Source organism: Peromyscus californicus, unplaced genomic scaffold (assembly GCF_007827085.1).
Source record: "Peromyscus californicus insignis strain IS unplaced genomic scaffold, ASM782708v3 Scaffold_18__1_contigs__length_77618521, whole genome shotgun sequence".
Lineage (NCBI taxonomy): Eukaryota > Metazoa > Chordata > Mammalia > Rodentia > Cricetidae > Peromyscus > Peromyscus californicus.
The window spans coordinates 52243906-52256656 of NW_026294480.1; the positions used below are offsets into that span (position 1 = coordinate 52243906).

At 42.7% G+C, this 12751-nt stretch overlaps 3 protein-coding genes across 8 annotated transcripts in view; 1 reads left to right on the top strand and 2 right to left on the bottom strand.

Moving 5' to 3' along the window:
• Mast4 (microtubule associated serine/threonine kinase family member 4) overlaps positions 1 to 12751 on the bottom strand; it is a 590473-nt gene that overhangs the window by 547062 nt on the left and 30660 nt on the right. The window lies entirely within an intron of this gene.
• Positions 9616 to 10429, bottom strand: LOC128113601 (40S ribosomal protein S3-like). The gene has a single exon (XM_052743395.1). It carries the CDS (start codon positions 10427 to 10429, stop codon positions 9698 to 9700), a length of 732 nt encoding a protein of 243 aa, XP_052599355.1. The 3' UTR covers positions 9616 to 9697.
• On the top strand, positions 11297 to 11605 carry LOC128113603 (thymosin beta-10-like). The gene has a single exon (XM_052743397.1). The coding sequence runs from the start codon at positions 11355 to 11357 to the stop codon at positions 11526 to 11528; it is 174 nt and encodes a 57-aa protein (XP_052599357.1). The 5' UTR covers positions 11297 to 11354; the 3' UTR covers positions 11529 to 11605.

The window sequence follows — 12751 nt, forward strand, 5'->3', positions numbered from 1 at the left end:
AACATTCACATGCATGCATATCATGGTGCATATGTATATGTTGGGGTCAGAAGAAAGCTTACAACGGTGGGTTTTCTCCTTCCATCATGCAGGTTCCAGGATCACACTCCAACTGTCAAGGTTGACAGCAAGCGCCCTTTCCCACTGACCTATCATCGGCTTGTTTTAGAGTCTCACACCGTGTAGTTTCAATCACTTCCTTGAACTCCACACGTGGGGCTGTGGTGCTGGAAGTATAGATCTGTGCAGGCATCATAATGCTAGAGATCACAGCACACAGTAGCAGCTTCAAGATGATCCCCATAAAAAGAGAAGCTCCACACAGGCATCCCCCTCTGTCAGGACTCCCGCAAATCCAAGGAGTCCCTTCCTCGGAACTATGTTTCCTTGACAACAGAAACAGGTTAATTGAGTATCTTCTAAGTCTACTCTGCATGACTTTTTTATATTTAATTCTATAACATTAGATAATTGACTCAACCACAAGGAGAGAGAAAGAGAGAGAAGAAAGAGAAAGGGAAAGGGAGGAAGGGAAGGAAGGAGGGAGGGAGGGCGAGAGGGAGAAAGGAAGGAAGGAAGAAAGGGAGGGAGGGAGGGAGGGAGAGAAGGAAGGAGGAAGGAAGGAAGGAAGGAAGGAAGGAAGGAAGGAAGGAAGGAAGGAAGGGCGAGAGAGAGAGAAAGAAGAGAGAGAAAGAGAGAGAGAAGGGGGGAGGGAGGGAGGGAGGGAGGGAGGGAGGGAGGGAGGAAGGAAGGAAGGAAGGAAGGAAGGAAGGAAGGAAAAGAACGAACCATTTCTGTCCTGGGATTCAGATCTGAACACACGCCAGCCATCTATCTGTTTAAAGAGTCATTCAGGCCACTGAAAGAAAACTCAAATGCTCCATATTCTGACATTCACACTGAATGGTTTTTGTAGCAAAGGTTATGACCGCAACATGAAGTAAGAGCCTGGTGTGTCTTCTTCCCAGCATTCCAGCTCCCTGCCCAGGAGCATGGCAGCAACCACAGCATGCCACACTGGAAGGCACAATCAATGCTGTGCCCAACCCCAACCCCCAGGAAGAACACCACCCAACAGTATAGGCAACGTAGCCCAACTCAGGACCAGTAAGTGACCAAGTGCTGAGTGCCTGATTTTGTTTGAACGTTCCCAGAATCGAGAATTCTCAGGATGTGTAATTATGGATAATAACATAATTGTATCTAGTAATCCTCAGTAGAAAGAAGAATAGGAATAATTTGACAAGATGTGAAAAATGTCATATCTAGACAAGCAGAGAAGCAGAGCTGCTTCTGCTCATCATTCGTTACCATTCTTGTTCCTTCTCTGTCCCGCCCACTTGCCCACCTGCCCAGACATCATTTCACTACACCAATAAATTTCAGGATATGTCTCTCCAAGATGACAAGTCTTTTCAAACATAACTGCAATATGGTTATCACATCTAAAATTCGAACAGTAATTCCTTCAGAGCAAGTATCCAACCACAGAATTTTCCCAATTGCTTCAAAACAGTTTCGGTCTACTTGGACTAAGACAAAAATAATGTCTACACACTACAACTGAGGGGAATATTTCTAAGTCTTTTTTTTTTTTAATTCTGAGGTTCCTCTTCCATGTGCTTATTCCCTATAATTTATTTACTTATCCTTGGTTCAGATTTTGCTAACAGAACCTCCATGACTACATGGCGGTTAGATCTAAGATTTGAACAGCATCTGGCTCTTTCTCATTTGTGAAATAGGCCAGTGAGCTGGTTCAGTGGGTAAGGGCACTTGCTGTGGGATGTTCTGTATGGCAAATGTGTTGCTGATTAGTCAATAAATAAAACACTGATTGGCCATTGGCTAGGCAGGAACTGTAGGCGGGACAAGGAGGAGAATAAAGCTGGGAAGTGGAAGGCTGAGTCAGAGAGACACTGCCAGCTGCCACGATGACAAACAGCATGTGAAGATGCCGGTAAGCCACGAGCCATGTGGCAAGGTATAGATTTATGGAAATGGATTAATTTAAGCTGTAAGAACAGTTAGCAAGAAGCCTGCCATGGCCATACAGTTTGTAACCAATATAAGTCTCTGTGTTTACTTGGTTGGGTCTGAGCGGCTGTGGGACTGGCAGGTGAGAGAGATTTGTCCTGACTGTGGGCCAGGCAGGAAAACTCTAGCTACAGGCACTTGCCACCAAACCTTGCCACCAAATTTGCTTCAGTTTGCACTCCAGAACCTACATGACGGAAGGAGAGAACTGACTCCAGCAAGTTGTCCTCTGACCTTTACACAGTAGTGCATGTATGCATGCACACACATGCACACAATGTCCAAGAAAACAAAGATAACAGATCCCAGTTAGTGTTGTATATTTCCATGAATAGGCATATTATGCCTACATGTTGTTTGTGTTGGCGTTAGTGGCTATTAAAGGTCCATTATTTCATTAGCGCTTATAAAACTGTAATATTCTATCCATCAGTTCTTCATTTGTTAGCTAAACAGTCCTGCACACAGAAACTTCTGATCAATTATGTCATCATATTGAGGGGCAAATCCAATTGGAAAGGCGGGATAAATGATTCCCTTATCCCCCTATTTATCACTTTCAAAGTAACAAGTTAATTTCCTCCTTCAAAGGTAGACTAATAGTTCTTTTTATATCATTATGAAGTCACAGATTTAAATACATTTGACGTATTTCAGTTTGGTGGGATTATTCTTATCGGCCCTCAAACTTGCACATGGACAGCAGTGCAAGCCTCCTGAGTCCTTCTGACGGCTCCTTGTAGCCTGGGATCGCCTCCTTGCTTTCCAGAGCTAACAAGTTGTTTCTCATTCATGATTCCCATTTTCAACCCCCGACTTGGAGTCCACTGTGCTTCCCAGCAGCCCTAACTCCTTTAGTAGGAAGTTGTAATTAGAGGCAATCTGGCTACAGAAATGCTCATTGAAACTAGATTGGCATTTCCAGGCATTTATAGTGGGTGAGCAAACAAACATATCTTTAAAATACATGATGAGTAAACTGCACTCTATATCTCATAAAGGGCTACTATGTAAAACATATGAGCAGCTCATCAAACTCAACACCAAAAAAAAAAAAAAAATGAGCAACACTTAAAATACCTGTGTAGTGGTGGTGCATGCCTTTAATTCCAGCACTCTGGAGGCAGAGGCAGGTGGATTTCTGAGAGTTCAAGGCCAGTCTGGTCTACAGAGTGAGTTCAAGAACAGCCAAAGCTACACACAAAGACCCTGTCTTGAAAATCGTATATATATGGAAGAAATTCAAATAGCAAGAACACATGAAAGGTGCTCAGTGTCTCTAGCCATCAGGGACATGCAAATCCAACCCCCTACGTGATATCATCTCCCATCTGTCAAGATGTCTCTTATCAGAACAACAAGGACCTAGTGTGAGTGAGTGTGGAGAGAAAAGGGAACCTCAGTGTACTGCTGGCGGGAATGTAAATTAGTACAGCTACAATGGAAAACAGTGTGGAGATTCCTCAAAACACCAACAACGAAATTGCTCTCCAAACTAGAAACCCAGGTACTGAATATGTAAAGACATGAAAACAAGCCGGGAGGTGGTGGCGCACGCCTTTAATCCCAGCACTCGGGAGGCAGAGCCAGGCGGATCTCTGTGAGTTCGAGGCCAGCCTGGGCTACCAAGTGAGTTCCAGGAAAGGCGCAAAGCTACACAGAGAAACCCTGTCTCGAAAAACCAAAAAAAAAAAAAAAAAAAAAAAAAAAAAAGACATGAAAACAACAAACAAACCAACAAACCAACCACAGAGATATGTGCACATCATGTTCACTCAGTTTACCCATCATGGCCAAGAAACCTAAAAGACCACTACTGAATTACCAAAGGGCAAAGTTGGCTCTGTGTGTGTGTGTGTGTGTGTGTGTGTGTGTGTGTGTGTGTGTGCATGTGTGTGTATTACATAACATATATTTTATTTATAAATTATATACAATTTATAAATATAATCATTTTATATACAATTGTTATATAACTATATATTTCTATATATGTATGTATAAAGAAATACAAAGACAGAAACAATGTAATACTATTAAGCCTTTAAATAGGAAACCCTAGGCTGGAGATGTGACTCAGAAAGTAGAGCACTTGCTAAGGACAGATGGAGACCTGTGTTCAGTCTCCATTACCACCTGAGCCAGATGTGATGGCTTCATACCCATAATCCCCATAGTTCAGATGATGCTTGGCTACACGTTGAGACTGAGGCCAGCACAGACTACACGAGATCCCATCTGAAAAAAAAATTAATTAAAAAAGGAGATTGTTTTGTGACAATTTTTGACAATATGACTAAAACAGGGAGACATTATACTAAGTGAAACTTATTTCACAGAATTTTTTTTAAAAAAACTGCATAATTTCTCTTACGTGTGGAATCTAAAAAAAGAAGTACATAGGAAAAGAAAGGAGAGTTGATGGGAAGATGTAGGTCAAAGAATGCAAACCTGTAACTATGGACGATAAATACATCGAGAGCGAAGGCACAGGAGGAGGACAGCAGTTTGCACTGGGAACGGAACTTTGCCGAGAGTGGATTTCACGTGTCTAATGACAAAGAGCGCTTGAGATGGCTGCTATGTGGATCAGCTTCACCGCACTGATCTTTCCAGACACATAGTATATCAAATCATGTTGTATACCTTCAATACATAGGTTTTTAATCATGAATTCCTACTAATACAGACAGGAATTTAAGACTCATGGGTTCTTTATCAATGTTAAATGTTACGTCTACATTCCTTTTCATAGGCATCCCCAAAGACCCAGTTCAGAATGGCACCAAAAATAGTTATTAACTTGCTTTGCCTCAAGTTCACAGTTTCAGAACAGGGGTACTACCAGTACTAACAATATTATTATTAAGATCGTTTGAAACTTTGAGGATAAGAGGAAATAGTTTGGGTCCCTAGGAATTCACAATACTATGCTTAAAGTCCCTGAACACAGCTCCATTTGCATGGTTATTCCATTTCCTTGGTAGTATTTTGTATATTTGTTTTAATCTGCTTTTGATTTTGTCAAATTTGAATTCTTTTTGTTTGTTTTGAGGTGCTTCTAAGCAACCCATCAATGACTATACCACTAATTATCTTCATGTGGGTGGCCACAATTGGGTGTCCACTGCAAAAGTTTCCAAGCTCTTGACTTAGCTACCCAGTGATATATACAATTTTGATATTTGAGAGTCTAATAGGCATCCCAAACTTAGCATGGTCAAAGAATCCTTACTTGTGAAATGATAATACAAATCTTCCCTCTTTGCCTCCACCCCATGTTGGTAAATGTCACTGTTACTCAAAACAAAACCTAAGGGTTGCTCTTGGCCTCTGCCTCTACTCAATCCTGCAGTTCTGTTGTCAGAAAGTCCTGGTTGTCCCCTACCTTCAGATCTCTCATCTCCATCTCTTGTACCACCTATCTAGCATTCTGGCAGCTTCATTGGTCTCCTCACATACCTCATTCTGCCTGACTCCTCACTCAGCATCCTTTTATGTGGTCCTTGTAGGCACTAATTGGATCCTACCATCCTCAAGCTTAAAGCCTTCCTCTTGCACACTGAATGAATTCCAAACCCTTGCAAATATGCAGAGTTTTTTTCCTGCTTCCTCTCTGGCTCTTTTATTAGGCCACTGAATTCCCTGCTCTCTACACTAATTCTTAGTGGCTGCCACTCGGCGATCAAATGTGGCCAACTCTGTGTCTCCCAACCTCAATTCACACGGTTCACCTTGATCTGTGACTGCTTGACAGAACTCTGCTCCCATCCTGACCCCTCCCGGCCCCTCATCCTTTTAGGTCTGTGCATCAGCATCACCTCCACCAAGAATCTTTCCACAAAAACTCTGCTAACTGAATTCACTTCCATTATTTTGACTTTCGTGTAGTTATGACCCATCTACCATACTACCTTATTTTATAGAAAGGGTCCTGTGTCCTCTCCTGCTTCCTGGAAAATAAACCAGACACAGTATGTTACTCACTAGTAATCAGTCTCACAAAAATTACTCACAAAGTATTAGTCCCAGCCGCTGTCCAGATTCATTGGCACTCTCTTTCCAGTTTATATGGTAACTGACTCTTTTTATTTCCTCTAGAAGAAAAGAAATATCCATCCAAAGACCTGATTTTACTTTGCAGTCCCTAAATGAAGGCCACATGACTATTCTATTTACTAGTAGAAAGAGATGAATTAGCAGAGGGAAGACCAAGCAACAGCAAGAGTGAATTCAGGGGGCATGAGCTGGGACAGCAATGACACCTTTGTTCTCCGTGACCTAATGTCTAACATCTCTACTCCCAAGGGCAGGCGACAAGTGCACACAAACCTGATGCTTCCACATCCCATTATAGTTTCGCTATCTGAGACCATCATCTGTCCCAATGACAACTCAGAAACGACAGTAATTATTAGAGCTGCTTCAAATCTTGTCAGCCAATGCTTTAATCTAAGAGCAGATCTTTTTCTAGACAGAGATTTTTTTTTAATATTTTGATAACTGTATTTCACAAACTGAGTTTCAAAGTATTTCTTCTTTGATAGTTTTTTCTTGGGAAGAATGTGAAAAGGAGAGGCATTAGATCTTTACATTTCTAGTAGATTTTCAGCATTTTGATGATAACTGTATTTCAATATAATCGGTTTCTTTGGGGACTTATTTTTGGGTTGGGGTCATTTGTTGTTGATTGTTCTACTCCTTACTCTTTTGGGGGGCCCGCCACCCAGCTCCCAAATAAATCACACAGAGGGCCTTATTCTTACTTATAAATGCACGACCTTAGCTTGGCTTATTTCTAGCCAGCTTTTCCTAACATTTCTAACCAGCTTTTCCTAACTTAAATTATCCTGTCTACCTTATACCTCTGGGCTTTTACCCTTCTCTATGTCTGCTGTGCGATGTTCTGTATGGCAAATGTGTTGCTGATTAGTCAATAAATAAAACACTGATTGGTCATTGGCTAGGCAGGAAGTGTAGGCGGGACAAGGAGGAGAATAAAGCTGGGAAGTGGAAGGCTGAGTCAGAGAGACACTGCCAGCTGCCACGATGACAAACAGCATGTGAAGATGCCGGTAAGCCACGAGCCATGTGGCAAGGTATAGATTAATGGAAATGGATTAATTTAAGCTATAAGAACAGTTAGCAAGAAGCCTGCCACGGCCATACAGTTTGTAACCAATATAAGTCTCTGTGTTTACTTGGTCAGGTCTGAGTGGCTGTGGGACTGGCAGGTGAGAGAGATTTGTCCTGACTGTGGGTCAGGCAGGAAAACTCTAGCTACATATGTCTGTATACCTTTCTTCACTTCTTACCTTGTGGCTTGCTGTGTAGCTGGGTGGCTGGACCCTGGAATCTACCTCTTCTCTTTTTCTTCCTCTTTGACCTTTTCTTCCCAGATTTCTCCTTCTATTTATTCTCTCTGCCTGTCAGCCCCACCTATCCTTCCTCCTCCCTAGCTATTGGCTGTTCAGCTCTTTATTAGACCAATCAGGTCTAGACAGGCAAAGTAACACAGCTTCATAGAGTTAAACAAATGCAACATAAAAGAATACAACACATCTTTGCATCATTAAACAAATGTTCCACAGCACAAATGAATGTAACGTATCTTAAAATAATATTCCACATCAAGCATTTTGGTTTTTGCAGGGCTGGGTATCCAAACCAAGAACCTCACAGATGCTAGACATACACTCCACCACTGAGCCACACTGCCAGTCCTAATTAGCTCCCTTCAGAACCTTTGTTTATGTTCTGTATTCCAAATTTTTGCCTAGTACCACATGCTAATGGTAAAGTGGGACAGGAGCAGCAGAAGAGACCCACGGCAGGCAGAAGAATCCTAGCTTTGACTTGCTTCAACTCACGAGAATATGGCCACGCAGAAAAGGAAGCCACCTTTTCGCTAATTTTAATGTTGGCCTTTGGTTTTTCTCCCAGCCAGTCACCTTGTTCTGCCTTCACTGAAATGAAGAACCCCACAGCTCCTTCCAGGGAACACACTACACCCACACTGCCAGGGGTCATGACAGCCTGGGGAAGCTGGGGAGCCCCTGAGCTTACAGCAAAGTTAAGAGCAGGGGACACTTAACGACTTCTAAGTGTGTGTGTGTGTGTGTGTGTGTGTGTGTGTGTGTGTGTGTGTGTGAGAGAGAGAGAGAGAGAGAGAGAGAGAGAGAGAGAGAGAGAGAGAGAGAGATACAGAAACAAACCATCAAAACTAAAAGAAAACAAAGAAATATAACTAACATGGTATTTCAAAATATAATGTTTGAAAATAAGAAAGAAAACTAAACAGAACTTTTTAAGCTACAATAAAATGGAAATTGTCTTCCACAGTATATGGCTAAGTTTGCTAGGAAGAGATCAATATTCTAAAAATATACGGAGCTCTTGCCAGTCAATGAGAGAAGGACTGGTTGCCCAGCAGAAAAATGTGCAAAGACACAGCAAGATGGGGAAGGACAAACTGCCACAAACACACTTTTCAACTCAGTCAGTCATGCAACGGAAATGATAGGCTATTTCATTTCTAACCACAATTAAATGGTTAAGTATTTTGATTTGTCACGTAACCATATTTCAGATTAACAGCGTGTTTAAAAAAAATAACACCTCTGAATTTAAGTTAACAGTATGAAAAAAGCAGTAATACGTATGACATTACTTTTCTGGAGGACAATATGGAAATACAGATCCAACATCTTACAGAGGTACCCATTCTTTGTCCCATCAATTGGATTTCTAGGAATTTACCCCAGGAGGAAACTCCAACAAGTATGCAAAGAGTGATTTGAAAGTAAAATTGAAGTGTGCTCTACAACAGCAGTCTGAAAGAGTGAACAGAAATCATCTTATGTCCAATAGGAAATGAAATTTTGATGTATCTATACAACATGAAATCACTTTTTAACAGTCTGGTTTTCTCTCATATGGAAAAACACTTATATCTAAAGTGAGAAAAAAACTAGATTACAAAATCATATGCCTTTCATGAATTGTATCTTGGCTTTATAAAAGGTACATGTATGCACATAAAGTAGGTAGCCAACGTGCTCACAGCAGTGTTACCTCTTGGTCAGGGGTGTGTTTTAATCATCTGGAATATTAATAATGTATTTTTTATAATATATAAAAAGCTATAATTTCCATGTTCAGAATATTCTAAAACAAGGAGAATAACAGAAGAGAACCCAAGGGCAAAGAGTGCTTCCCACAGGCCTACTCAGCTCCTCACATCAGGGAAGCAGAAGCAGCATGGCCTTCTCTTCAGGACTCAACTTGACCGTGGTGTGTGCCATGCACACATGTGGTGGTGTCCTTTTGTTTGTATACACAACAAAAGGACACCACAACCTGTGTGCTATGTACAAGCAGACAAGCCCAGTGTCCTCTTACTAACGGCTCACAAATCTAGGTTGAGAAACTGTGGCTGATAGGACATGAAACCTGCCCCCATAACACACACTTTCCTTCTGTAGTCTGATTAGGCCAGTGGAGAAGCAATTTGGGCTTCATGGGTTTTGTCTTGTTTTGTTTTGTCTTAATTCATTTTTGTTAGCATATATATATATATTTTTTTTTTGTGCAAGATTTTATTAAACGTCTGTTTGTACAGGACAACATCCAGCCTCCAGATGCAACTGCCAAGACCCTGTTATGCTATAGGCACTGGCTGGGGCATGGCAGGTGGCTCTGGCTTCCCACCCTTCTGCTCTGAGATGGGGGTCGTGGGCAAGATTTCGTCTTTAGGTTCCACAATGCTCACGTGATCAGGCAGAGGCTTCTTGGGGCCGATCTTACCACTTGGGTCCCAGGGCAGCATGATCTTCACTTTGATGCCCAGCACACCTTGTCTCAGGAGCACATGGCGCACAGCAGTGTCAACATAGTAGTTAACAGGGTCTCCACTGTGGATCATCAGCCCATCCACAAACTTCATGGACTTGGCCCTCTGTCCTCGGAGCTTCCCAGACACCACGACCTCGCAGTCCTTGGCCCCACTCTCCATAATGAACCGAAGCACACCATAGCAGGCCCTTCGCACAGCAAGCCCTCCTAGGAGTTTGTAACGTAGGGACTCTGCCTGAGCAATGGCACACAGACCTCTTGTGGCTACCTTTTCTGCATAAAGCTCTACACTGCCCTCAGGGAAGCCGAACCTCTTCTGGACTACCGCAGTCAGCTCTCTGATCCGACGACCCTTCTCACCAAGAACATTCTGTGTTCTGGTGGCTAAAATAATGATTTCTGTTCTGGTTGGTGTAACTCGGACTTCAACTCCAGAGTAGCCATCTTCAGCCAGTTCCCGAGTGAGAAACTCATTCAGTTCAGCTTTGAAGATGCCATCGGCCACAAACTTCCTCTTCTTGGAAATCTGGACCGCCATCTTCTTGTTAGCATATATTAATTGTACAAAATGATGGATTTCACTCTGGCATTTTCACACACGTATATAACCTACTTGGATCATAAGCCCCTTTCTTGCCCTAAACCCACCATGGTTTGTCATGGAGAAGGTCAACACTGCTTTGCTTCCACAGGCACTATGGAGATTATCTTTCCCTCAAGTGTCACAGAGAGTAGCAGCACATGAAGATGTGACCACTTTTTCCCCTTGTGAGTAAAAAAAAAAAAAAAACTCAGGGAGAAAACCGACCTGAATTTTTCAAAATTTAAAAAACAATGGAACCAAGACTGAATTTAATTAAAAAAAAAAATCAAATAACAGCAGCAAAAAGCCAGTCACATGGTTTGAGGTTCCACACACAACAGTTAAGCCACAAACGGGGTTTTTAAGCATGATTGTAGATAGCATGAGGAAGAAACAAGATCCATTATATGGAAAACAAGGTTCATAAAGAAACAAAGAGCCAGTAACAGAAAGCAAGTAACTCTAGAACAGACTTTCCTCACTGAGCTAGGCCAGAGGCTCCCAGGAGCATGCTCACCCGAGGGGCCCTGTAACATGAGCCTCCTGTGAATTAGGGTCTCACAGGGGTTTTCCTCCAGTGTGTGCCACCCCAGGAGCTGCTAGCTTCTGGGCACCAAATCATCCTCCAAAACAACCCTGAGGAAAGGGTTAAGAGCAGAGGTCAGAGCTCAGTGGCCAGGGGCAGAAGTAATCCTGCAGGTTTAGGATACCTACACAACTAGACGATGGGCATCTACCAGAAACAAATGAGCACAAGGTGGGCAACCTGTTTGGAAAATCCACCAACCAGCCTTAGAAAACAATTCAGAAGAGTACCCGAATTCTACGAATAAAGGAGCCAAGCCCTGGCTCCCCAGCTGTCACACACAGCCAGAGATGAATGAAAGGAACTCTAACCAGGAGGGAAAGGTCCGGTGAGATGGCAGACAAGCTGGACATGAAGGAAATCTCCAGCTTCCATAAGGCTGAGCTGAAGAAAGCTCAGACACAGGAGAAGGTCACCATGCCGACCAAAGACTCCCCTGAGCAGGAAAAGAAAAGTAAAATTCTCTAAAAGCCTAGACTGGAGGATTTCTCCACCCCACCCCATCATCTCCGAGACCACCTGGTGATGTGGAGGAAGAGCCCCCTGCAAGATGAATGCAAGCCCCAAGCTACACTGTGAACCCACCCAGGCACTCCACACTGATGTCCCTGACCCACAGGTCTCCGAAGGGGGCCCTCCCACACGCTAATCAGACTGACAAATTTCACCCGTTTGCCCTGGGATAGTATAGAAAATTATTTCTATGACTGATGAAAATAAAACACACCCCATGGCCAGAAAAAAAAAAGATTCCCTACCGAGTGGGAAGCCAATGTACCCACTGTCACTGTCTAAGGTCTAAACAAGGAGGGTAAGATAAAAATTAAAACTCCAACTCCAGTCAGGCAGAGCACGGAGACTTCTCCAGGTAGAATTTAACTTCTATGGAGTTCCTGAGAATGATCAAACACCTACCTCAGCCTATCCCGTAGAAAACCACACATCCACACCCCAAGTCTGAGTCTGAGGACGGGGTGGGAGAGTTGGGTGCAGAGGATCTTCATTTTGAAGATGTTCCAAGTTGGCACCACTTCTTCAAAAATGACTTGTCCATTGGGAGAGTGAAAGGCATCCCAGGGCTCCCCAGGCCAGGCTTTTATAAAACGCCCCAGGCTAGTTAGATCTCTACCCCGCCCCACCCCCTTTCCCAATGTGCAGCTCCCTTAGCCTACAGTTATGGTGGGAGAGGTCACACCGTCTTAGAACAATCTGTCATGTGAGATAGACAAGAGTCCTATGTCCTCTCGACAGATGAGATCAGAGCACTGGGGGATCGATTCTGTAGCTGTACGAAGTCAACCCCACAATTTGGGGGAGATAAATAGAAAATAATAAGAAGTGGTTAGTGGACTACAAAGAAAATTAATACAAATTACTGGTTACTAAACAGAAAGGAAAAGGAAGCGCCTGTACTAATATATATATATATATATATATATATATATATATATATATATATATATATATATGGTGAAAATGAACTCCATGCTACCCTTAAAACTGTCAACAGCTTTTAAAAGTGGCATAACACATTGCTGGTAAGTTACCATAAGAGAGTTCACTGTCGAACTTTTCTAGAATGGACTGGTAGAGTCTTTTTTTGAAAATCAGCTTGGCTGTGTGTGTGTGTGTGTGTGTGTGTGTGTGTGTGTGTGTGTGTGTGTGCGCGCGTGCCAAAAGAATGGGATTCT